The sequence below is a fragment of the Rhea pennata genome, chromosome Z, assembly GCF_028389875.1.
Source record: "Rhea pennata isolate bPtePen1 chromosome Z, bPtePen1.pri, whole genome shotgun sequence".
Taxonomy (NCBI): Eukaryota; Metazoa; Chordata; class Aves; order Rheiformes; family Rheidae; genus Rhea; species Rhea pennata.
In genome coordinates this window covers 14,699,815-14,725,140 of record NC_084702.1, presented here as the reverse complement: position 1 = coordinate 14,725,140, position 25,326 = coordinate 14,699,815, and the positions used below count along the sequence as shown (strand labels likewise).

General features: G+C 39.9%; 2 protein-coding genes across 2 annotated transcripts in view; one reads left to right on the top strand and one right to left on the bottom strand.

Annotated features, from left to right (window-relative positions):
- SNX30 (sorting nexin family member 30) overlaps nt 1–13,207 on the top strand; it is a 47,105-nt gene extending 33,898 nt beyond the window's left edge. Inside the window, exons 7-9 of the mRNA XM_062599942.1 lie at nt 2,904–2,990; nt 7,321–7,473; nt 9,509–13,207. Of these exons, the coding sequence (XP_062455926.1) occupies nt 2,904–2,990; nt 7,321–7,473; nt 9,509–9,568 (300 nt within the window). The 3' untranslated portion in view covers nt 9,569–13,207. The remainder of the gene's footprint in view (nt 1–2,903; nt 2,991–7,320; nt 7,474–9,508) is intronic.
- Nucleotides 13,208–16,237: 3,030 nt separating this feature from the next.
- SLC46A2 (solute carrier family 46 member 2) lies at nt 16,238–21,598 on the bottom strand. The gene is made up of 4 exons (XM_062600213.1): nt 20,539–21,598; nt 18,590–18,673; nt 17,872–18,028; nt 16,238–16,367 (listed from the first exon to the last, which is right to left on the bottom strand). Exons 1-4 carry the CDS (start codon nt 21,581–21,583, stop codon nt 16,310–16,312), a joined length of 1,344 nt encoding a protein of 447 aa, XP_062456197.1. The 5' UTR covers nt 21,584–21,598; the 3' UTR covers nt 16,238–16,309.
- Nucleotides 21,599–25,326: the final 3,728 nt, after the last annotated feature.

Below are 25,326 nucleotides of genomic sequence, written 5' to 3'. Positions count from 1 at the left end.
CAGCACATAGGGGGAAAAAAAGCTCCATATTTCTAACTGAAATAGATACTAGGTCATTTCAGGGAGTCTCTGTCTCTTGGCTCTGACAAATGAATTTATCTGAAAGCTCTGTAGAAGTTGGGGAGAGGGCTTAACTTAAAATACTCAGTGGTTTTGGTGGGAGAGGCTCTTTTTTTTTTTTTTTTTTTTTTTTTTTTTTTTTTAAAAAAAGGCCATACGTGGGATATCCAGATGACATATGAAATCCTAATGCAGAGGAAGTGCTGATCAGCAAATGTACAGTACAGTGTTTTCGTGATATATCAGTGTTCTACTCTGATTACGAACTCTGCTCTAAATAATTTTGTGCTGATACTAAAATATTGTGTGAACTCTGTACACTTAACACTACTGGCAAGACCTATCAAATCATGCGGTTTTCAGCTGTATACTTGAGCATTGCTCCTAATGTATTTTTAAAGCAACTATAGCTCTCTTTTTAAAGAAAGATTGCTGTAAATAAGGATCCATTCATGAGGTCTAGCCATGGTAGGAAACTATGTGCAGTGCAAACAGCATAGCATGCAGCTTTAGAAAGGAGGCTGATGACTAAGTCCAGAGGCCCTTTCAAAGATGTAGGCCAAGGTGAAGTGTCTTAACTCAATATAAAATAGAGAAAGACCTACCTGATAGAAGCAAGGGCCATCTTGCTTTCTCTGCTGAGACTAGTGGTTTAGTTCTTTTCTGAACTAATTGAAGTATAGCTAAACTTTTTTTTTTTTAGTTTCATTGCTCTATAAAATGATGCTTTAACTAACAGAAGTGTTGCATGGGTTGTGGTAAGTCTGGGAACACTTGGTAGTACAGAGCTTTTCCAAGAAAAGCTCCTGAAACATTAATCTTCCTTTCATATAAGACAAAACAAAAAGCAGTATCTTTTTCACCACTTAAAAGTCACTCATTAATAAGTACCTAAACCTGTGTTCAGAAGCATGTAGTTAATGGTCCAGTGCCTGGGGAGAAATAGGACACCTGCCCTTTGAATTTATTCTTCTGGTACCTGTTAATCATTGGCTAATCTGGGTACAGATCTAGTTTACTATGCTGATGAAGACTGAATGCAATTACTGGAGGCAGTTGCTTTTCTGAGAAGAAATTTCAGTTAACTTGACTTCGAGAGGTAGTACGAAGTAGCAATACCTGTTATATCACTCATACTTTTGTTATATTGGTAACCTCAAACACATTAGGGCCATTCCACGTAGTTGCTTAGATACTGAAACCCATGAAAATACTGTGTTTTTCAAGCAAGCATGGTTAATATCTTGCTTGCTTACATTTCTTTGGGAACAAAAAAGAGGCTTAAACTATTGAAGATTTATTTTCTTACATAAATAGTAAATAGATTTTCTTGCATAAACTCTTTCAACTTTTGGGTGGATTGCTGTCCTTGTTGATCAAGGACTGACTTTGTAAGAATATTGAATGCAATATAGCCTACCACTAATCTAGTAACAGTGATCTTCGTTCTGTGGAATGACATTTTTTTTGTTTTTTAGAACAGCAGTAGTAGTCTTTTGTTGGCTTAAGAGGGAGAAAAGTGATGAAGATGGTTAAAGACGTGAAGACATTAATATTCACTAATGAAGAAAGAGATCTTGGTTAGACTGGCTCCTAGAGCTCTGAGATCTGGTTAATTATTCTTTCAAATTGGTATTTCTCTAAGTAGCAGTCCACATGACTAGTGCTCTTCTAACAGTTTCAGAAAAGATTAATAAAATGACTGGTACCTCCTCTTGTCCTAGGGAGGTAACTGGGGGTAAGTACTTCCAGAGTACAGAAGGAAACAGCATGAACTAGCTAGTTTGTAGGCAAGAGGAACTGTACTGGTGCCTCAGCAGTGAGTTTTGGCCTACTTCACTCTAAGCACTTTTAATAGTAACTTTCATCAGCAGAGTTAGAAAACATTACTGGTTACTTCCTTTGTGAAGACTGAAGAAACAAGTCACAGTAATGGGACTAATGTTCACTCTTGTAGACACAGAGCTGCTTGTTCTATACTTGTATATTCTTAAAATTTCTGTTAGCTATTTCTAAACTGTAAGAAAAATGTCCTGTGGATGCAGTACAAGATAAAGGTAATATCTTTTATTGTCTGTTCTGAGAAACATCTGTCAGTAAAATGTTTACTACATAAAACTCACTCAGCACAATATTTTCACATGAAGTATGCCTTTCATAAGCCTCCACGTGTTTGATATAATGTGTTTATTTTTCCTCCCCTTCAACCTCCAAAACTGGTCTAAAAAACAAGCTGAATCTGCGTTTTAACATGGGAATGTAACTGCTCATTGTAAAGGGCTTTGTAAATGAAAAAGGGTGATGTTACGACCTTCTGTGGTTTCTTTTCCTGAGTCAGCCTTTGCTGTTATCTCTGTGCTGCATGAGGCTATCAGAAGCTCTGGGCTAATCCCTGACAACTTTTGTCTTTTATATATACGTACGTACATACATACATACACACGCGCACACACGTACATATATACACATACATACATACACACACCCAAACACACACACACACATCCTCTGCATGCTAGTAATAGGTCAACTGATGATTTGATTTAGCCAGGTTTACGTTGACGGTTGTGTGAGAGCTTGTGCCTTGCAATGCTCCAGCTTTTCTGAAGATTGTTCCACCCCAATCCTCAGTCCTCCAGCTGCAGGAGAAGGCTTTCAGCATTACTGTTCTTTATTTTTTTTAAAAAGCTATTTTATAAATTCTGTAAGAAAGGACAAAATATTGAGAGGCAGACTTGTGATTGAATTCGCACTTAAGCTGTGTCAGTTTGCAGTTTCTTGTGGAGCGGGGAGGAAAGGAACAAAAGGGTCCCTCTCACACCTGTCTTTTCTTTTGTGCTTAGAATGTGTTGAAGAAGAGAGACCAAGTTCAAGCGGAGTATGAAGCAAAACTGGAAGCAGTAGCTTTGAAAAAAGAAGAACGTCCAAAGGTTAGCACTTAAAACTACCCTACAAAAACACCCTACACTTCAGCTACTTTCAGGGAAAGTGAAAAGAGGTTCCTTTATCTAGGTCTGGTTTCCTTTTTGCAGTGTAAGCAATTTCTGTCAGAACAAGAATTTGTTGGTGGCATGCTAGTGTCAAGAAAGACCTAAGCATGAATATATATTGCTTTTAGAGCTACATCCTTTTTACTCACCTCCCACTAGAGTAGGGTGGCTGCATCCCAACAGCAGTAGGGAATGATTCCTGTCCTGTGTAACACCTGCACAATGTCCAGAATTCATTTGGGAGAGTGTTTAGTGGCATGGACTGCAATAGTGCTATAACACTCCCTGACGGTGTAGCCATATGTCAGCTGGCTGACACCTACTTTACTGCTTCTGCTGGAGGATCTTCTCATGTGATGCTGAACAGATACAGCAGCTCTCAGTGGGTGACAGATTTTGGCCTAGCTTCATGGAGAAGCAATGCTGTAAACCAATGTGCTTGTGGTCCTGCCTGCCTGTGCATAAAGTGAGAACTGTAGCTTAAATCATGACTTTGGCCAGTGATGAAAATAGGCAGTAAAGACAGTGTTCTGTCCCTGTCTCTGCTTAGTTTTTTTGGTTCCCTTTCCTCTGTCAGTTAATAACTGAGGGATTGCTTTCCAATATTACGAATATTGTATAATGATATCTTACTGGAAGATTTGCATTATATCTTTAATTTAGAAGCTGTGGAGGACCACAAAGGCTAACTAGTGTTTCCCAGTCTTGTTCTTGTTTGTCACAGACTCTACAAATAGCATTATTAAGATGGTTTAAGTGTATTATGGGACTCTTGGTTTGTTTTATGTATGCTCCAGTACTAACTGGTGAACTATATCTTCTTACTTTCTCAGTGTAGTCTTATGTGAACAGATATTCTAATTTGCCTGTAGGAGGGATAGAACTGGAACTAAGTCTCGTGTATCCAGCAAGCCATGTGAAGCTCTTTAGGCATTTGATATTACCAAGATCTTGATTGAGTAGAACTGCTAATCTCTCACCTACTAGAAGGCTTTGCATTTAACATCGTACTGGGAATATTGTGTAAAGCACAGCACTTAGATCGCTATCTAAAAATTTCTTGGAATACTTGACTCTCAGGTATCATAAGCATTTCTTTTGGCAACATGGCATACCTTTTTGGTAAAGTAAGTATCTTCTTGTTACACTGAAAAGTTGTATTATTTTTTCCAGCTTGCATGTTCATATGGTACTCATTCCCAGTTTTCAGATTCATTCCATCTTGAGTGGATTAACCTTATCTATAATAGCTGATAGTCTGCCAGAGCTGTAACTAGCAACACGTTTTGCAGGCAAGGAGTTCTCACTGTTGGCTATGACCTGCTGGCACTAATGCAGTGAATTGTGTTTGTGTTCCTTTGAGTATACTCAGCTGATTTGCAGGAAATTACATTACCCTCCACCCCCCTTCAAAACTAGGCCATTCTTAAGGTTGGTGTATAATGGGACTTGTTTGTGGGTTTTGGGAGGGGAATTGTTTTTTTGTTGTTGATTCTATTGTTTGTTTGTTGTTCTTAATCACTAAATGAGGGCCTATCTCTGCTCCCTAATCTCTTTCCCTGGGGGATGTTCTGGAACTCATTGTACATATAATCTGACTGTATTTACAAACTTGGTCGGAGTCATGAGGTAGTTTCCAAATTAAGTTGACCAGCTTAAAACTCAGCAGAGTGTAAACTCAGAAGGCTTATTGGGCTAATGCAAATGTCTGTCAGCAAATACTGCTCAGAATACTGAGGTTTCCTTTGGAAGTACGGTGTGGGTCCTCTTACGACTTTCTTACTAGCTTAAAAGAAAGGCTACAGACTCTGCAGTGATGCTGGTTTTTTAGCAACTGCAGTGGTGAAATGCTTCTTGCTCATATCTGACATACGCTGGAGCTGTTTTTGCAGTGCTTTCACTAGCATATTTCTTCTTAGCAAGATAATATTCCCCTTTAATGACCTAATTTAGTCTTTGGCTCTCTATCTTGAGGCCTTGCAGTGTGATGTTCTGTGAGGAAAAGTAATATGACAGTACAGAACTAGAAGTAGAAGTTCGCTATTTTATGAGAAGGCAGGTTTGTAACCATGTATGTTTCCAAAAACCTGGGAAGACAGAAGTGTCATGTACAGATATAAATTGCCCAGTAAATGCTACCTTCTTCATGCTTCAGGACAATTTGTTATGGCTGTAGAAGGGATTTGAAAGAGATGACGTGTTTGTACTGTTAAGTAATGCTTGACCGTGCTGAATTCTGTAAGTGGGACACACTTAGACACTCAAAATACTGGTCTTCACAGAATTACATGAAGGGAAATATGTTTAGGTGCACAACTACATGTCATATAATGAGGTGGCCAAACTCCTGGTTATATAATTTTACAGTCAAGTCTTGCCTGACCTCTCTTGTCAATTTACACTGACACATGTTTGTCACTGAAATAGTGATGTGCCCTTCTGGAATGTCTTGGTCAAGCCAGTTATTACTTCCTGGGTTTTGGAGCTATTCAGTTCGCTTAGAGCAGCCATCTTTAGGAGTTGTAGCTACTTCCCCAAAATTCCAGTCTCCTTTTTCTCAGTGATTTTCTGCTAGCCTAATATTTAATACTATCCACTAATAAAAGTAGATAAGAGCATCAAAATTGATTCCACTTATGTCCAAATTTGGCATTAGGACTATAACCACTGTTTTTTCACTAACCTTACAGTAGATGTCAAATACTTAAAAGCTCCTAATGGAGTTAAAATATTGGTTCCACTACTGAGTTGTGACTTCCAATTTGGGATGCTGCAGTTGTGGAAAGAGAAGTATTTACTCTTCTGAATAGGACCAGTGCACTGGTAGAGGTGGCTTTCATGAAGCCTACAAAGATTTTGCTGGAGTTTGTTGCTGCCGTTCCTTAGTTAGAGCATACATGACAGTCGGTAAGGACTGGATTGTCCCTGTAGCTCGGTACTCAAACAACACTCACAGTCTAACCTGCAGGATAACTGACTGTGAACAAGAACAGATTCTTATAAAACCTTGTGGTTGTAGATCTTGGCAGAAGGAGGAGGAAGCTGGTGAGTGCTTGGAAAATAACTTAGTTGAGAAATCTTACATGGCTTTGCTTCCAAACTTCCTGAATATTTCTCTAATAAGCTAATCTTTCCTATTAAGACAGCAGAATACTTAAAAATGATACAAGGCATGCTTGCCTTGAGAGGAGCATCTTCTAAGCTTGTAAGTTAAAACTGGGATAGGAAGCTAGAAGTTTAGAAGAAACTTTATTTTTCTGCCGGTGCTGATCACTGCTCACAGCAGAGCAGGTTTTGTGCATGAGAACTGCTGCATTTTTTGGGGTGCTGTGGACTGTGAGGTGAGGTCCTAACAACTAAAATGCAGTATCCTCATTAAGGGAGATGCCAGTGCCCAGGAAGAGAGTAGAAATTTCTGTCCACGCAAATAGTGCATACAGTTCCTGATGCAAAAGGTTTCACTTCTGCTGTATTGTAGCAAAAGCACGCAGGTAAATTCTTAAGACTTCTTCCACATTCTTCATGTAGAAGCTTCTCTAGCTAAAAATGGTTCTCAGCTTCTTCACATTGGAAGCCCTGTAGAGGATCATTGTCATATTCCATCCTGGGAGCTGCAGGTAAAGAGTATTTGATTTCAGCTGGTGGCTGTGGAACAAAACAAATGCCACATTGGCTGTTGCATTCATTTGTGGCTTTTCCACATTTGACTTAGCTTACACAAAGCTATTTTTTTGTGTTACTTTAGCAGTGGTTTTATGAAAAGCACTAAGCTCTTTATTAACTGCAGTCAAGATACAGCACTTCAGCTTTTACTGGCCTGCTCATTGGACAAACCAAAATGTTTCTTGTGTGATATACACTGTGAAAATGAGGAAATATCTAGCTCAACTGTAAGTGTGCAGGGGAAGAGAAAGTTTGCTCTATAGCTACGGTCAAGCTGCTCAGTTTGAGAACCAGAAACTAAGTCTAGGCAGCCAGCATTAAGCGGAATGGCTTTCTTCTTTGTGTGCCTCTAGCAAGCTCTTTCTCAATCTGTTGCAATTTCTGGTATGGAGATGGATAAACACAACTGCCTGCTGCCTCAAACAGCATAGAACATGTTAAGCAATCTTGTCTTCTCCTTGCAGGGGCTTTTCTCCCTGCAGCTATAACTCAGTTAATTTGGGTTAACCACCAGACTGTCACTTGCCCTTTTATCTGTAGCCTTGTTCAGTGATCAGGAGTCTAGAACTCTCAGCAACTGTTTGAATCTTAATTTATTTTGCTTCAGGTACCCACAGATGTTGAGAAATGTCAAGACCGAGTAGAGTGTTTCAATGCTGACCTGAAAGCAGATATGGAGAGATGGCAAAACAACAAGCGACAAGACTTTAGGCAACTACTCATGGGAATGGCAGATAAAAACATTCAGTACTATGAGAAGGTATGTGGCATTGCAATAGCACTGGCAGGAATAAGGATAGTTTGTTTTCTTCTGAGGTGATGATGATTCTTCAGGAAGTGTTTGTGCTGCCTAGCAGAAAAGAATCTTGGATGCCTGAATTCTTAAAGCTGCTGACAAAAAGAGGCTTGCACAACACTATTGTAACCTGTTGAGCTGCTGGTCATGCTCAAGAGATCTGCCTCAGAATAGCAGTCCCTTGCTGGGTAACCCTATAACAGCACTTAGTACTGGATGCTTGTTTCTCTTGGATCGAACTGTTAATTTTTTCATTGGCAGAAGTAATTTGTCTCCTAGGGTTAGTAGTGCTGTTTCTGTGATGGAGAACAAAAACTGTGTGTACTAGTGATACTAACAAACAGGTAAATGTCTCTTTGTGGTTCTTGTTAATCCATTCAGTTTGATTCTTACACATCCTTGGGTCCATATACGGGCTATGCTTGGTATGAATAAACAAATTTAATCTCTGTCTACTTGTACATAGTTCTGCCACTTTAGCTGAGTGCTGGTAGGCTCTGACAAGGATGAAAATTCTAGCACTTCTGTCTGCTTTCAAGAAATGCTTGCATGTTAGTTCTGGAAATATCTAATCAAGTACTTTTATGTGATTTTCTTGGCATTAAAAAAAAAAAAAGCTTTAGCTGGAGTAGAAGTATCTGAGATTCAATATTTTAAAGCATAAAGGACATTGAGGATCCACTGTATACAATGTTCACTTAGTTTTCCTTGATATTAGAAGAAAGTGTTACCCAATTGGTACTATTGGCTACCCATTGGGTGTTACTCAATGCCCTGAATAGTACATAACCCTGCTAGGCATAAGCATGGTATCATATTTGATTTTTTTGCCTATTGAATTTTTTCCAGATTTACTCTATTAAACTGCCTCCTGTAACTACTAACTATACCTCTATGTAAAGTTAGTATGCATTTCCTAGTGCATGTGTTGTTTCTGATTCATAGCTAGTCACACAGAACTTCCATAACCCTAATTTCTTCATTTTTCTGAGGCTGCTGTATAAGGGATTAAAGACTAACTGGATGCTAGCAGTATCCCTGCAACCGAATATTGCATCTGATCAACTTGCATTCAATTTTGCTCATCTCTGTAGCAAGGAAGATTTTCAGTAGGAAAGCACCTGATCACTTCAGTGTACACAATTAGGAGTACTCTGTTTGCAGTACAATTAATAAAAGATTAGGAAAAAGATGCTTGGCAATAGTAATTTGTGACTATAAGAGCTCAGAATGAGTATGTCTATTTCTAGTGTTTATTACAACCATTTGATGGTCTGTTTTGTGCATTTTGAGTTGTGGGCTGTCAAGAGAGTAATGACATAAAGCAAGGATCATAGATCAGGTAAGTGTGCATGTCTGGGGAAACAAATCCAAACCCTGGATAAACCTAAACCTTCTAGCAGCCCACAAGCTAGATTCCACATTTATTTTACTATTGCCAATTAATCAAAAGCAGTGGAGTCAAGTCTCTGAAGTCTACTGGGATATCTCTATCTACTGGGATATCTCTATCTATGAAGTACCTACCTTAAGTCCTTAGATTTTTTTCCAGTAAGTTTGATGGAGGTCATTTTATAATACTTGCTGTTATAAACCACCAACTGAAACAGCCATCTCCCAAAGATGTGCCACAAAAGTTTGAACTGCTACCAAAACTAGTTTGCCTGCCTAGCTGATAGCTGTTTTCTTTTTAAGTTCAGTAGAATCTAGTTGAAACTTGGAAACGCTGGTTATTTTGAAAAATATTCTTGATGGCTTGGACTAGCTAGTGACTTGGAGGGCTTTTTTTGGTGGTGGGATGTGTGTGTGTAAGGAACTTAGTTTGTTTTTCCTAATGCTTTCTTGCTGTTTGAGCTCTTATTTTTTACCTCCTGCAATAATCTATAAAAGACCCTGCTTGCCTTCCTCAATTCACATTCTTTGGATCTGGATGGGTGGATCAAAAATTGCAAGAAGTTATATACATTCCATTTCTTTAATCTTTATTTCTTTTTTTTAGTGCCTTACAGCGTGGGAGTCAATTATACCACTATTGCAAGACAAGCCAGAGACCAAATAAGAAGTACCTTCATGAACAGTTTAGCACCTCTGTGTTTAGTACCACTAGACATACTGGAACTGTATGAAGGACTCTTCTGTCAAGTTAACTGAAGTGCCAGCTGTGTTTAGGCTGGAACAGACCTTCTGAAAACTATTTGAATTTCTTCCTCATTGTCTTTGTTTAAACTGGGATATGTTTCATCTTTTTGAGTTACCTTGAGTGGTTCCTTCTCCATCCTATGGAGTGATCCTGAGCTCATAGTAAAAGTGCATGGGGATCTCAGTAAAACTTACCTCTTTAGTCTGGAAGGAACTGATGAGTGGAACACTAAAAAGATGAAAATAAACTCTGCTGCAAGGTGCCAAATGACATCTTTATTACTGTTTTGTTTGATTAAAAAAGATAATTATTCCCATGATACAGTACTTCCTAACCACTCCTTATCTATGTTCTGGATGGAGAGGGAAAGGCTGGAAAAGAATGTTTTCTGTTTTACTACCACTTATATGGTCCTTCTAGATGAAGTGATTTTTGGATTTTATGTAGGAGTTGGGCTGGTTCTAGATAGGTAAAACATACTGATACCACCTGCAGAAAGTCTATAATGCAAGCATGAACGGTGGTTTTTGTGAGTGTGGCATGCTATTGATTCATACTGAATATGTTTGTTTATCTTGGTGATTATGAAGTAATGTTGATAGGCTGAAGTGTAGTTGTGACTGATTTGGGGATCAAAATAGTCCTCGATGTGGGAGTGAGTTTAACAGCAGCCTCTCAAAGCTTCTGGGAATGATGGAAGCAAGTATGAGGTCTTTATTGTATCTATTTCTTTTTTTTTTTCCTTTTTCCCTAAAACTAGCTGTGGAAGTTACGTGGTAGAATATTCCTGAGCCATGTTTAGATCTGTGGGTGGATGTTTTTGTTTGTTTGTTTGTTTGTTTTCTGAACTAGAGCTCCTTTGGGCTTGGTCGCTGAAGGTGCCAGCTGTAATAAAGATGGAACTTTGCTTTCTCTCTCTATTTTGCAGCCCAAAAGCCAAAATGTGTCAAGTGCTTGCTTACACTAAGCATCATCATGAGTGTGAAACTTGCCTTAAAACTGTCAGTGAGATTTGATAGGGAAAATAAGGTATCATCCCATAAGGTACACAGAGCTCATACCTGTCTCTGAGCCACATGGCAAGTCTTTTGAGACTTCTTTTGGTACAGGTCTATTTTCCTTTAACTTTTTTTTTTTTTTTTTTTGGCCTTAAATGTAACTGCATCTGCAAGTTCTCCTTTCTCTTTCTCTTATGGTCCAACCTAAAGTAGCTGCCTCCATGTTGTTAAGTGGCCTTAGGTACCTTCTAGAGAATGTAATGCTGCCGTGATGAATCTAAGATCCTTTTGAATTAACAGCATGCAGATAATTCTAGGTTAACTCTTTTGTCTCTAAGCAAGAGGTTGGGACTCATGTCAAAGTAACGTCAGGACTTGGAGGAATAAGTAGCTTTGAATGCTTACTGATACACTTTTGAGTGATTACTTGATCTTTTGGCAAAGAACCTGAGTGCAGTAATTGGAAATGTAAAACTCTTGTGTTATCCTGTGATGATGTATCGAATACTACTTTGGTTTGGGTTTTGTCCTTAAGCTGAGCAGGGGAACTTTAGGTATATTTAGGGTTTGAAGGCTTTATAGCAACTGCAAAGATGAGTTAGCATTTCAGTTTGATGGCTGTCAGGCCATCCCCTCCTTAGGTGGGAAAAGCCTACTTTAAGGTATTTTAGGAGGTTTTCATGTTTGACTTGACTTTCTTTGACAGCTTTGAGGTACTAAACAGAAATGTGGTTAAAGCTGTCAGTTTCTCCTACACTACTGGTGTAATAACAGCAATCTAAAGCAGAATTCATTAAATGTAGAACAACCAACCACTCTTGCTTTTCAAAAGAAGTGTTTAAAGGGATTATCTTGAAGCAGTAACCCAGTATTTTCCTCTATCTTTCTTCCCTTCAAAATAAATTCTTGTAAATGCATATTATTAATGATCTGACCACCTTCAGAGTTACAGTCAGTAGATAATTTATTTTCTTGGTTCCAGTGCTAGTAAGATACTGTAAATGGAAAAACTAGTCCTGCTTGCCTCTTTCCCACAAACTGAGATCATCAGGGTTTTTTCCCTTAGAAAGCTGTGTGACCTGTTTCTTTCTGCGAGATGGAGTTTCCCAGTGGACTCTGCATCAGTGAGAGTCAAGTGAAACTTGATTTGAACTAGTATTTAGATATTGTTCTCTCTACCCATTCAAAAAGGACTGGGAAAAAAAAAAGTAGACTGATTCCTTGCAAGATTTATGCCCTGTTTCCCCTCAGTGTTGAGTCAAAACTGAAATGAGTTGGAGTTCTGGGTAAGCTAGTACTGAACAGTGCAGCTGTACGTGAGGAGCGTAATGGACAAAGAGGAGTCACAAGTCAAGTTTAATTCAATGAGCAGCTGTTTCAGCTGGAGCTACTAAAGCTCATTTTGTACTTTCTTTAATCTAAGGCCCCTGATTCTGCAGTCTGATACTTAAACTACTACTTGACCCAGTTGTGCTTTCATCTTGGAGAAATCCCTTTCTGGCAAAGCTGTTGAGACAAAAGAGGACTTTATTTCCCTGATGAAGTGCTTGGCTCTTTGACACCTACCAAGTTAATTTGGAGGAAAGGCTTGAACATTTACTTCAGGCTGTGGCCTGTAATAGGATTTCTTGGATGACTGGAAAAAACAAAACCTCCCAAACATCTACATGGAAAGTAAAACTTGACATTAAAAAGAAGAGTCCTTTGCAAGAATTGTGTAAAGAGTGTGTAGTAGTGAGTCTCTTAGCCCCTACGGCTACTGAGGAGTCTCCTTATAAAAAAAGAGCTCTTGTAAACTACGGGGTTACTATGGGAAAGGTTGTGAGGTATGGGGAGAATCCTGACTTTGAGACGTGAAGCAGTAGGGCAGAGCAGGCAAGCTACAAGCAGGCACGAAATTCCTTAACATATAGCATACAGTACTGCTGTTATTGGAAGGTTGAGGTCTGACTCAGTACAACTCTGCAATGTTGGTCTTATAAACGTTTGGTGTGTCTATATTTGAAAAGCCCAAGTGTTAATGGTGAAAAGGAAAAGACTTTGTGAAAGGGAACAGAGACATGAGTACAGCAGGAGTTACATCTCCATCAGGAGTAACCTGAGCGTTCTGTGACTTAAGGTCAGCCGCTTTGCATGCAGTAAAATGGCATCTAAAGCAGTTGCACCTTTCCTACGAGCCTGTGTAAGTTTGGGGTCCTTAAACAATTAAATTAGCCCAATCTTGCTTTTAATCCAGAGCCAGACCAAGTTTTATCTCAGAAAATGTGTAGTTTGCTGCTGTCCTGATTACTTGCATGCTGTTTCTAGGATTGTTTGTTTCTTCCTCAAGTGGCACCAGCACAATAAAGCAAGTACTGAGATCCTGTTTTCATGCTCAGTTATGAACTATGTTGTTCATATCATCATCAGGTTCTGACTATTGCAATAAACTTAGACATTAAAACATCATTATGTATTTTTCAGTTATCTATTGAAATATAAAATGGTGTTAGATACAGCCTTTAAGGGCATTAACTCTTCAAACGTGAGTTGCATCAAAAAATAAACTAAGATTCTTCAATGCAGTCTGTTTTGACTTTTTTTTTTTTTTTTTTTTTTTTTGTCACAATGACACTTCTACTAGGGATAGTCTCGTGGAACAAGTGGTAGAAAGAAACAGAAGCAAAGCGTAAGTGGCAGTGAAGGGGCTGCAGAGCTTCTGTGATAGAGCCTTGAAGGTCTGACTCTGTCCAGCCTACTCGCGGTGTATATATTGCCTCAGGTGTCAGTCTGCAGATGTCAACATACAAATATATCCCAGCCACGCAGGGACTGTTCGTGTTTTAATAAGAGCCATGCTTTTGTTGAAACTTATTTCATTCTTCTCAAGAAATTATGCATGATTAACGTTGCAGGCTTTTTAAAATCTAAGATACTGGTGCTTATAACCACTATGTGCAAAATGTGATAGGTAGACGTGAACTAAGTTAGCTCATTAGGTGTTCAGTCTCCTTAAATCTTAAAGGTAGAACAGTCTTTCCCTTAATATATATATCCTTTTACTACATTAACCAATCAATAGGAGAAATTAGGTGTCTTATTGAGGTGAGGGACTTGCTAGTACTTGCAGCATACTTTTGACAGTAAAACTGGGGATTCTGTAAAACTGGGGATTCTTTGCCTTTGGGAAATGTAAAAGTTGCATTTTAAACTTTTTTGAGGTGCTATTTAACCAATTTTAAAGAATCAAATGGATGTATTTAATTCTGCACTTGGCACTATGGAGTACTGCCAGTGTACCTGATGCATATACATACTCTATAATGAACTGGACTAGTTTTAAGTGAGCTTGGCTAAAGCATGTTACTTGTCCAAAAAGTAATGCTCTTTTCCAGAAAGGCTTGTTTTACACTTATGTAAATGACTTGCCAACACTCTAAAAGCTAGGAGCTGTCCAAGCCTACTTTGAAGGCCTTGGTAGCCTACGCTTCAAAGATGAACCATTTTGTTAACTCTGCCACTGGTATATATATCCACACCTTCAGATTTGAGTGCAGGATTTGAGCCAGTGCCACTTTTGCACCAGCCAGAGGGATGGAGTTTTTTCTCATGATAGTGAACAACCAGAGGTTTTGCTCTATAGCATATGAAAATAGCACAGCACAATCTTTGTTCTTTTCCTTCTTCTGTACCTGCATCCATCTGCCCCTTCTTAAGGTTTGGAGAGCTATACCATGTGCATGAAGGCAAGCTTGCTTTGGCAAGCACTGGAGTTAGTGCTTGTTAGGTTCAAGACATCAGGACTGAAGATTGAAACATTGCTTGCTCATTGTGCAAACTGTGTATTACTTTTGACCTGTGTAGGACCTGCTTCCTTGAACCCATTTCCTTCACATACTCATACCATTAAAACCAAAATGGAAGCTGTGAAAAGACTTGTCTTTATGTGAATTAGCAAGTACATGGTGTAAAAATGGGAATAAGGCTTTTGTTTCCTGCACTCAGCCAGATCTACCAATTACACTCTTGTTCAGACTCGCAGGTTATGAAATGTTGTCTTGATTTCTGGTGCTGGCATGCTTCTATTCCCTTTCGTATATCTCTGTATAAATATACTTTGTGTGTTGTTTACTATGGAACTAGTATTGATGGAGAAAAACACTTTGAGGTAAAATTGTTTGTAATTCTCTATTAGTGTGTACATTTTTTAAAAATGCACCATTTCTTTACCTCAGTTAATTTAATGGAATGGACCAATAAATGTATTAAAAGATTACTTCTTTACATAGAATAAATGTTTCTTTTCTTGCAGTCTTCATTGTTGAAGTTATAATGTGTGCACTAGCTTTGCTGGGCAGTTCATGATCTTACTGCAGACCTTCTTCCCTTAAATGCCCCTTGTTCTGCTGATTCAGCTAAGTCTCAACTGTCCACTACAGTGGAATAATTTGTTCAACTTGAAAGTGGAGCCTGGACATGAGGAAAGAAAGCAATAGGGCTTGTAGGGGGGCAATGAGCATGACATAACCTCGTCCAAGCAGGGGACTGCATAGTGAGGAAACGACTTCTGCCTGCTGGATCCTTGGCTCAGACTGAGACTTCCTGGGCTGCCTCCTGGATAATTCAGCAACTGAAGAGTTTTTTGCTTACTTTTACACAGTGTGGGGGTTGGAAACAACTTAATCCCTTTGAATTCAATTAGTGGTTAAGCAGAGACATAGTCTAGACCCTGATTTCTCTAGGGCATGCTAGTCTTTTGAACCTTGTTTTTACTTGTTTGCTGATAATGTCTCATACCAGTTGCTATATTGCATAGGATTCCTTTCTGGAGCGGGGCTGAGTTAGCAAGATTATTACTACCTGACATTAGGGTACCTGTGCCTCCATAAAAGTGTGCTTCACTTACCAGTTCTTAACTTCTTGCAAGAATATTAGGTCCTGGTGGCATGAGTTGAAATGCCAGTATTAGTTTTAAATCATAGATGTCCTACTGTAAGCTCTGTTAAACATTTTAAGGACACTCTCCCGGAAATCAGGGACAGAAACATCTGTTCAGTAGTGTTTTATTGCAGAGATTACAAAATAGTGGCCTTTTAAAAAAATAATATTTCTGTATTTTAGTACTCCTCCTTGCAACACTAATTAGCTGGGCTGACATCTCTTCATATTTGTCTTTAACACTCATTAGAATATGCGAGTCCTGCAGACACCTGTGCACGTGCAGAATACTACTTGTGGACTCCTATTAGTAAGCCAAAGTCACAGGACTGCCCTGAGATTTCTAACTGAACAGACAAGAAGAGAACTGATCGAAAAAGAGACCTGATGTTCACCTTTCCTCTTCCAAATTGAACAGCATGGCTAAAACCTTCCTTTTTGTTTTTACCCTCTTCTTGACTGCACTGTTAAGTCCATATTGCTAAGCCACCTAGAGTGAAACCAAAATGCTCTAAAGATAACTGTTGTGCAATAGCTGGAATGTCTCTACAGTACATAAGCTCGCAGAGTAAGCAACAAGGCAAACTTCTCTGTCCTGGCTGAGTTTTATGTAAGAGGCTGTGTAGTGCTGTGAAATAGAAATGTAGATGTTTTTCACTTTCAAATCTGTAGGGACAAATGGTTAGCAAACTTTCCCCTTGGGCAGCCCAGAGAATTTATAAGACGTTTCAGCTGCTGCAGTATGTCACTCTGTCAGAATTTGAAGGGAACCGGTGTTTGAACGTTGTTTGAAGGCCACAATGCTGCAAAGAACAATAAAGATGTGCATTACAAGAGAAAGGCTAGCAAACTACTTTCCAAAGCTACAGTTTCCTCTTTCCTCATCAAGTCTTTGGCTTAGTTTAAATTTTACTGAGGTGTCTCGAACTGGCTGAGTGCTCATGGACTTCCTTAGGAGAATCTGCCGGCTTCTCTGTAAGTAGCTGCATTTGCAAGCAAAGAAATGGACACCATTTGTTGTCTTTCAGATTTCAAGTCCCTGTACCTGTGTTTGTGCTTGTAACAACTCTCAACTTCTATTTGTATACCATGTCTAACGTAATGGAGTATCTAGCAGTGACTCTGCTGTTAAACTGCAGTTTTGTGCATGTGAAACAGATTACTCTTGTGTCTGGAAAATAGGAGGAGGAAAGCAGAGTCTTGGAGAAAGATGGAGAATGAAGGAGTCTTCTCTTGCACTTGCATGCCTACTGACACCAGGTATATGCTGAAAACACCAGAAAGGACTTGCAAGTCTGGACTAGACAGATAGAACTGACAGTGTAGGAGCTTTCCTTAATTTTTTTCCTCTCTTCATATCTCAATGATAGTACTGAAGCTGATGGAAGATTCATAGTGACCTCAGACTTTCTACTATTATTTTTTTTTAGTGACAACAAAACTTGACAAGAGTTCTGTTTCAAGTCAGATGGTAGTCTATCCAGCATCTGTGTTATGTTTGTTTATGGATATTGTTGTTGCATGGATCAAATATATTATCACAGTTCACTTCAACTTCACACTTGGAGAATATTGTCATTTCAAGGAGTGCAATGAGCTGGAGGGACCTGGGGAAGGGACAGTGACATGAGAGAGATGGAGGGATTATCCCTCATAAGGATTCTAGGAGAGTAGCTTGACGTGTCCTGGAGACACTCTTTCAGATTTCTCTCCTGAAATTAATCTAAGCTGATTTTGTGCTTAAAACTTGCTCTTGAAAATGCAGATCTCGGTCATTCTTTAGCTGTTCAGTGAGGCAATTCATTTGGGTGTCAGAAAAGTAACCATTTCCACAACTGTGTAATAATCATTTCTCTTTGAAAGAAACACCACAGGGAGATTGAAATTACTCTTTTTTATCACACTGAGTAAATAACTGTAATGGATTAAAAAAAAAAGTTTTACTTTATGAAGGATTATTTCTCTCACTACCTATTACTGTTTCAGTAATATCAAGCACTGCATTTGCATGAAGAATTTGTCCCTCGAGATTAGTAGCTCTTAAACTCAGCTAAATATTCCTCCTACAGCGATTCATGTTACATTAAACAAAAAGAAGATTTAAAACCTTGGCTAAACCGCTTGAAAATTTCATTCTTTAAACCTTCTTGATATTTGTGCACCTAGTTTTGCAGAATTGTTACTGTTAAACAAAAACACTTTTCTTTTTCCAGTCTTCATTGTACATTTTAGACCTAGAATCAGGAAGAATGAAGAAAAAATAACTTTTTTTTTTTTTTTTTTAACAAGACCCTTTCCATTCCTTACCTTATAGGGAGGAGACTTAGGCAGCCAAAAAAGAAAGACAGAATGAAACAGAACCCGCTGTACCAGTCCAATGTGCTTTGATAGATCTTGTTGTAGACAGTAGATGTCACTACTCCTGTGATGACTAAGGACAACTGCAGCAGGACAAACACCTTACCTGTAAAACAAGAAAACAGGCTGTCACTGGGGAGAAAAAAAAAATGCTGTGGTTTATCTTTGGAGACTCCACATGGATCACCATTGCTTGGAGGCTGTCAGGTCTCTGGACCTGTCAGGCCTGAACTGCTGTGACGCAGGTGGATTGTGCTCCTGGTTTTGAGAGGAAGAATGTGGAGCTGGGAATAAGAAGGCAGGTTACTGAAGGGCCAGAATAAAATGTTTTGAGTTTTGAGATCATATGGCAGAAAGCAAAGGGATGCCAAGGATGGCTTTGGGGATGTGGCTTGAGAAGACATGAGAAGCCTCAGGCGTGAGGTGCTATTTGGATGCATTAGCAGTCCTGGTTGTTCATATAATGAAGTAATGAAGGAGGAGAAGTTTCTATATGACAATCCAGTTCTGCAGGTTTTTCTGCTCCTCCCTTCCCTTCTGTGGTACCAACTCCTCTCTCTTTATCATACAGTATGCAGTTAGTAGTAGTAACTTTTTACCTTTGTATTCTAGGCTGAATAAAGGGTTTGAGTTTTTTTTTGACTGATAATATAACCAAAGTACTCACCAAAAGATGATCCTTCAACATGCTTGGATAACATGGACCTGATAGTTGGTAAGGGGATGAGGGCAAAGAGCATCGTTGCCCGTGCTGTAATGCAATGAATACTTAGTTATCATCAGTACCTGCTTCCTGTCCCATTATATAATGATGGCTTTTGAAGACTATGTGCCTGAAGCTTGGACAGAGCCTTTACTTTACCTTTTCTTGTCTCTTGAGTGCCACAAAGCAGTATGAACCTGTGATAGGAATGTAACTCCCTGCCTCACATCAGGAATGGTGGATACATGACCTATTGCTCCAACCAGCAGAGTTACATTCCCTAGATCTAGAGTTTCTTGGTGTTTGCCTGACCTGAAATCCTAACAGACTTGGAATACAGCACTGGCCTGTGTGATAGGTGAAATGGATGATTCGTATCTCACAAGCAGAGAGAGCACTATACCACCGGACACTAGGACATTATATTGGTTTAGTAACATTGTGCTTAGGCTGGAGTATTTTAGGCTCTCTCCAGTGTGGAAACTTCTAAGGAACTGGAACTGGCTTCCTGTCAGCAGAATTGACCTCAGCGAAGACTGAGTCCATATCTAGTGTGCTGAGATGTTTCTGCAATGCGGGAAATAAGCATCTGATGAATGGTGTGGCAGCATGTGTTGATGATGGGCTTAATTTTAAACATATACTTGTATTATATTACTTTTATTTTGTCTTTTTTCCCTAGCATGGTTACCAAATGGGTAAACAAAATCTCTTACAAATTCCACTCTCTTTTTGTCTGCTTGTAGTACACCAAATGTGATATCCTACTATCTTTTCCTTTAAAATAACTTATTTTGATTTTTAATTTCTCATTCCCTCTAAGGATGCACAGGAAAATCTCTTCAGGTCATTTCTCTTAGATCTTTTCTTCACTTTCTGAAACAAGATCTTGAATCCATGTGACGTACTCTTTCTGTTTGTTAAATATGAATCATCCATTTCACTACCACAAAGGATATTGTTCTTGTTTTTTGTTTTCTGGGCTCCTGTGGAGGCTCCATCCAAAAAAATAAAGTTCCCTTTCCCTTTTCATGGGATGTCTGCCCTGTCTATTTTTACCTGTACCTCGGTCATTTTTTTATAATGTAGGATTTGTACTGTACATTGTGATAATATTTTAGTAGTTGAAGCAAGTCCAGTGTTTCACTATTAAATTTCCTATCAGCAATAAGTGTCTTACAGCAACAAAACCAAATCAAGTCTTAAGATGTTCATTTGACAGGAAATCTTTGTCACATTTTTGCTATTGCAGCCTTAAACCTTTCCTCATAGAAGCAAATGCAGCAGTGTTGCCTGACTAGTAGTGGTAGCCAACAAGAATTCCTACTCCCACACATCGTAAGCACTGTTTCCTATTCAGGTTTGGATTATGACCAAGCAACAAATTACAGGTTAACTAGCCTTTAAAGTAAGCATTAACAAAAGTGGATGCCTCTTTGGGATGTTGTAAAGTGCTGAGTGTAGCAATCTGAAGCCAAACATGGGGAAAGGGAATGATGAAACCCTTGCTTCCAAAGTTCTATAAATTTTGGTAGTTCAAACTAGGTGCCTGCATCATTAGTGAGTGGAAGGCTACAGGAGGGATGAGAATGGCAGTCTGGTTATTCTTTCAGCTGCTGAAAGAGGGGATGGTGCTGCTGCTAGGTAGAGAAGATGACCATAAGGAAGAGAAAAGACTAGGGAAACCAGAGAAACCTGCTTGTCATGCTGAACAGTATTTTGACCTCAGTATTTGAACTGAGATCTAATCTACCATGACAATGAAACCTTGTGAGCTATTCTTGTGACTCTCTACCAAGCTCCCTGCCCTGGATTTCTCGGTAAAACAGAGCAAAGACCCCTCTCCTAGTACATAAACATCCCAGCCCCTTTCTCTTACTTCACTCGCTTGCACACACAGCAGTTCATCTCACCGATGTAGAACAAGAAGGTCCACCGCACAAAGGCCATGATGAGGATGCCAGCGCTGAAGGATACCATTCCAATCATGATCATTGTAGTATCCTTTAAATACTTGGAGAACACAAGTACCCCTAGGAAGCTGGTGATGAAGATCACATACCCAGCAGCATTGCCGTGACCGATCTCTACAGGATTCCAGCTTAAAGGCTCCCTGAGCAAGAAAAGTGGGAGCACATTCATTGCACCAACCACTGCGAGGTCATACAGGATCGCCCCAACAAAGAGCATGACAATCACAAGTTTTGAAGGTACTACTGGTGCAAGGTTGTTACTCTCAGATGAGTGGGATTTCCCTGAGGCTTCTGTGCTAGCTGATAGCTCGCTGCCACCATCTCCTGTGCTCTTGGCTACTGGCTTGGGGACTTTCAGAACAAAAATACTGTAGAAGAGACAGAAAACGTAACAAGCAATGCTGCAGCCTACCAGCACAGTGCCCTCTCGATAGTGATCACTGAAGCCAACAAAGAGGTACCCAGATGCCATGCTTCCCAGAAAGCCAGCTAGGCCGTACACCAGCTCAATAATGATAAGCCGCAGAGACCTCTTGCTCTCAGAGGAGCCCAAGGATCCCAGAGCCATGACGCCTGCCCAAAAAGTGGTGAAACCACCTGTCAGCCCATTGAAAGCAGCAGCCCCGTACATCACCTCAATTGGCCAGTCCAGCAGGATCAGGAGGAGCAGGAGAGATTTGGAGCCCAAATAGCCAAAAAGAGGGAAGCAGATGGGGACCTTCCGATGCACCTTGTCCCCCAACTTAGACAAGCTATAGGCTGACACCAGTGGGCTCAGGCCCAGGACTAGGTTGTAGATGATATAGAAATTAGAAACAGCCTTCTGCTGAGCATCTTGCATTGAGTAAGCAGGAGAGGTTGAGTTGGTCTGGTTGTAGTAGTTCTTCACCACCAGTAGCAGCCCTGTGTCGTAGAAGGCACTGGCCACCTGGGAACCAGCAACCACTGGCTCAATCCATGTCCTCATTACTGCTATTCCCACCATGGCAGCTGATGGCTGGTGGTTCTTCAGAAGAGAGGAGACCTATTTTCAGGGAGATGTGCTGCAGAAAATGCCCTTTCTGAAGTTCTGCTCTGGAGACATGCTTGAAGTGGAGGAATGGAGGCAAATCAGAAAAAAAGAAAAAAAGGAAAGAAATCTGCCAGATAACACAGAATCAGAGAACTGTGCAAGAGAAAATCTGACTAAGAGGATATTTGCACAGAACCTTGCTATGTCTGAGTGCACATCCCCACATTGCTCTGATCTCTGGCTCATGTGAGAGAGGCTTTTGTACAGATGGAGAACGCCCTGCACTTGCTCACTGCTGTTGCTGATCTTCCTGGTAGAGTTTCAAAAGAGGTCATATGACCCAGGGGGATTTCTGTCTCCCAGTTTAGGAAGTGAAAATGCCCTAATCGTGTAATTGCTGCAATTAGCTTTTTTTTTTTTTTTTTTTTTTTTCTCTTTCCCTTTTAGCACCCCTTTTGAGTGAGAGGAATTTCAGGGCTCCCCAGGTGTGGGAACGGACAAAGGCTGTTGGTTTATTTATCAGCTAATTCATGAATTCTCCCTGCCTCCAGTCCTTTTTTCTTTCTTCCACGTCATGGTGCTGCTGGCTCTTTTGATCTTACCTCCTTTCTATGCTATTGCTAAATCTCACCCCTTTTGTCATAGCTGTTTCAGTAATGCAATCAGGAAATTGCACCAAAAACAAATGAGAAAAAGACTATTTTTAGCAACCTTTCTCCCACAACTCCCCCTCCAAGTGCTTTCTGTCTCTGGGCTTTACAATGTGGGAATTTCCAAGAGGAAGAGAAAAGCCTTAATTTATGTACTGGAATTGGCCTCTGCTGTGAATAAGCAGTGAATGGCGTGGGAAGCTAGGGTGAGTAAGTGGCCACTTTGTGGAAACTGTCTTGGTCACCTCTCCTCAGGATGATAGTGGGAGGCAGGAGCACAGCCACATGCTGCCCAGGCAGCGGCGTGTGTTTGCAGGCACTGAAGCCACAGGCATGTTCACAGCGCTTTCACGGTGTCCCCAGCATCTTGTGATCCCCAGGCCAGCACTGCCTGTGCAATGCAAAAGCTGATGCTGTTGCAGGCTCCCAGCATATGAGATGGTGCTGTTCCTCTGCTTCAAGATATCTGCTGCCTCTTTGCTGGTCCAAAAAGGCTGAAAGCAGCTTTCTCTGGAGACCTTTTCCTGCCCTCGCTGCATTTCTCCCTAAGTTCAGCAGAGTCTCTGTGGTTATTTGGAAACATGCCCAAAGGAGAAGATACTGTTATTCAGCATATAAAGCTTCTAAGCAACATAGAAGGGAAATTGGGACCAAGTATGCCGCAATCCAGTACTCGATTTGTGGGAGAGGTTGCCTACCATGGTAGGAGTTTCTCAGAGACAGAAAATGGTTTGTGTTATGAATCTTAAATATATGATTTACTTGGTTCAGATAGCATGGGAGTATGAAAGAATACTAGATCAGTGTTAAGCTGCACTATGTTTATGGTCTTAATCCTGTATTGGTTGCTTATAGAGGGCCACAGTGTTGTTGGTGGTGTTGTCTACCTCTGAAATGCTGAAGACTGGCCCCATATGTAGACAGCATGTATGCAGGATGTCATCTGCAGAAATGTTAAAACTGTAGGGTACCTGTTTGGAGTGTCGCATCCTGTGTTTGGGCATAATCCAGTCACAGGGACCAAGAGGCGATTTTCTTTCTCCCAGGTTTACCTCATCATTTTGACTGCTTCCCCAGCACCCCCTGTTTAGAAAGGACAGTGGTGCCTTTTCTGTGATGATTTGGGATATTTACAACTTTACCACAGTTCCTGTGAATCACAGGTCCTGTTTTCCTCCTGTGGCTCTTGGTCTTTTACTGTGCAGTTTCAAAGTGAGGATGCAGCAGCCTTAGGAAGCATTTTGCAATTAATAGGTTCCTGACCCCTTCTAATCCTATCCCCTTTTTCCCATTAGGGTGACTGTATACTTACCTGTTTTAATGCTTAGGATTTGCAAAATATATTTAAGGACATGGAAAGTGGCAAGGAGTCACTATATTGGATCGATCCCTCCTCCTCTGCTGGATGCAGACCTTGCTTTAAGGGATGCAAATCGGTATGTCAATATAAAGCCCTAGTAATCTTTCATAAGGCGCTGTGTTGCTATAGCTGTATCTGCCTATGCTGGTGTGCCAGAAATATCCTCCAGAGAGACAAGTTGCTGGCGCTTTGGGATCTGCCACTTCCATAGGTCTTGCAAATGTCCAAGTTGACCTCAAATGTAGCTGCAAGGTGTGAGGTCTAAAGTGGTCAAGCAACCCCCTGCAAATGGATCAAGGTCCCCACCAGATGACAGAACCAGTTGCAGAGATGTTACTCTTTTAACATCTCAGAGGCAAAAGAAATTCTCTGAGCAAAGTTTGCTGCAAACAGGCTGTCAGGTCCAAGGAAATTACATGCATTCTCAGCTGCAGGAAATACTTGGAGGATATCTGGCAACCTCAAAAATGCTAACTCAAATGGTAATGATCTCATTTTGCTCTGGTTTAATGAATCATAACAGGCAGAGTAACACAATCTGCTATAGGAAGATCTATGATGATTACTTTAAAGTACAAATTAAAAATTAATTTAGAAGGACAATGTTCAAACCTCCACCTGTTGTACATTGTATTGATTCAGGTGACATTTACTCAAGGCTTGTGTATTCATAGTTCAAGAGTTTCATTTTTTTTCACTCCTAGCTCAATTGTGCAGTTGTTTTGGTTTTACATTTCAATTTGGGAAAAAATTCTAAGAACTTACATAGAAAGGAGTATGCCATTATCTGCTAAAATGATTTGTTGCTAAATAATTTCAGTTACACCAGAAGTTTTAGTTTTCTGTCAGGCCAAAAAGCCTATTAGCCAACTGTAGAATTTATTTTGGATAGTTCCAACTGGATGGATTTTTTTTCCAGATTTTTTGAAAAAGGTTTTTAGTTTGTTTAGTCTTTGTTTAGAAGTAGGACACAACTATTACCCTGACACCTGGAATATTGCCACAGGATAGAAATTCCAGAAAGCATTATTAAAAAACCCAAAGCATCAGTGGACAGTTTAAGCAATAAAAACAGCTAGAAGAATTGCCATGTTTTATTTCACCCAGTGAACCTGGTCTCTGCTATCAACAATTAGAGAAAAAGATAAATGTCTTCTTCCCATTCAAGCTTTGATCTGGGAGAGCTTTGATTTTCAGGATATTCTGAGTGTTCATTCATGTTAAATGTACTTATTAGAAATAATCCTCAGGGAAGGAAATAACTTCATGTAACTGATTACAAAACAAATGCTAAAGTAAAGGTTTAACACAGGCTCCAGAATATTTTCCACTGAAAAACACTCTGCATGACATTTGCAAGACTTCAAAATTACTCTTCTCTGATATCAGCTTTTCCCCAGAGTCTAGTTCTCATAGTGCTAATATTTATAGAGACATTTGCATACATTTTAAAATACTTTTATGCAGCATAAACACAATGCAGTCTTAAGAACAGTGGCTTGACTTTTAGTGCACCTACAGCTTTACTGAGACTAACCTAAAAGCAACAGCACAGTGGCATAACCAACTGGAAAAGGAAAACACTCTTTCAGGGCATCCCACCACAGACTCAGCCTGTCTGCAGATCTGCTAGAGGCTGGGTCAGCTCCATATTGCATCAGCTGCGGGATATTTAAGTCAGTCTGGCCAGTCAAATAGTAGGTGTT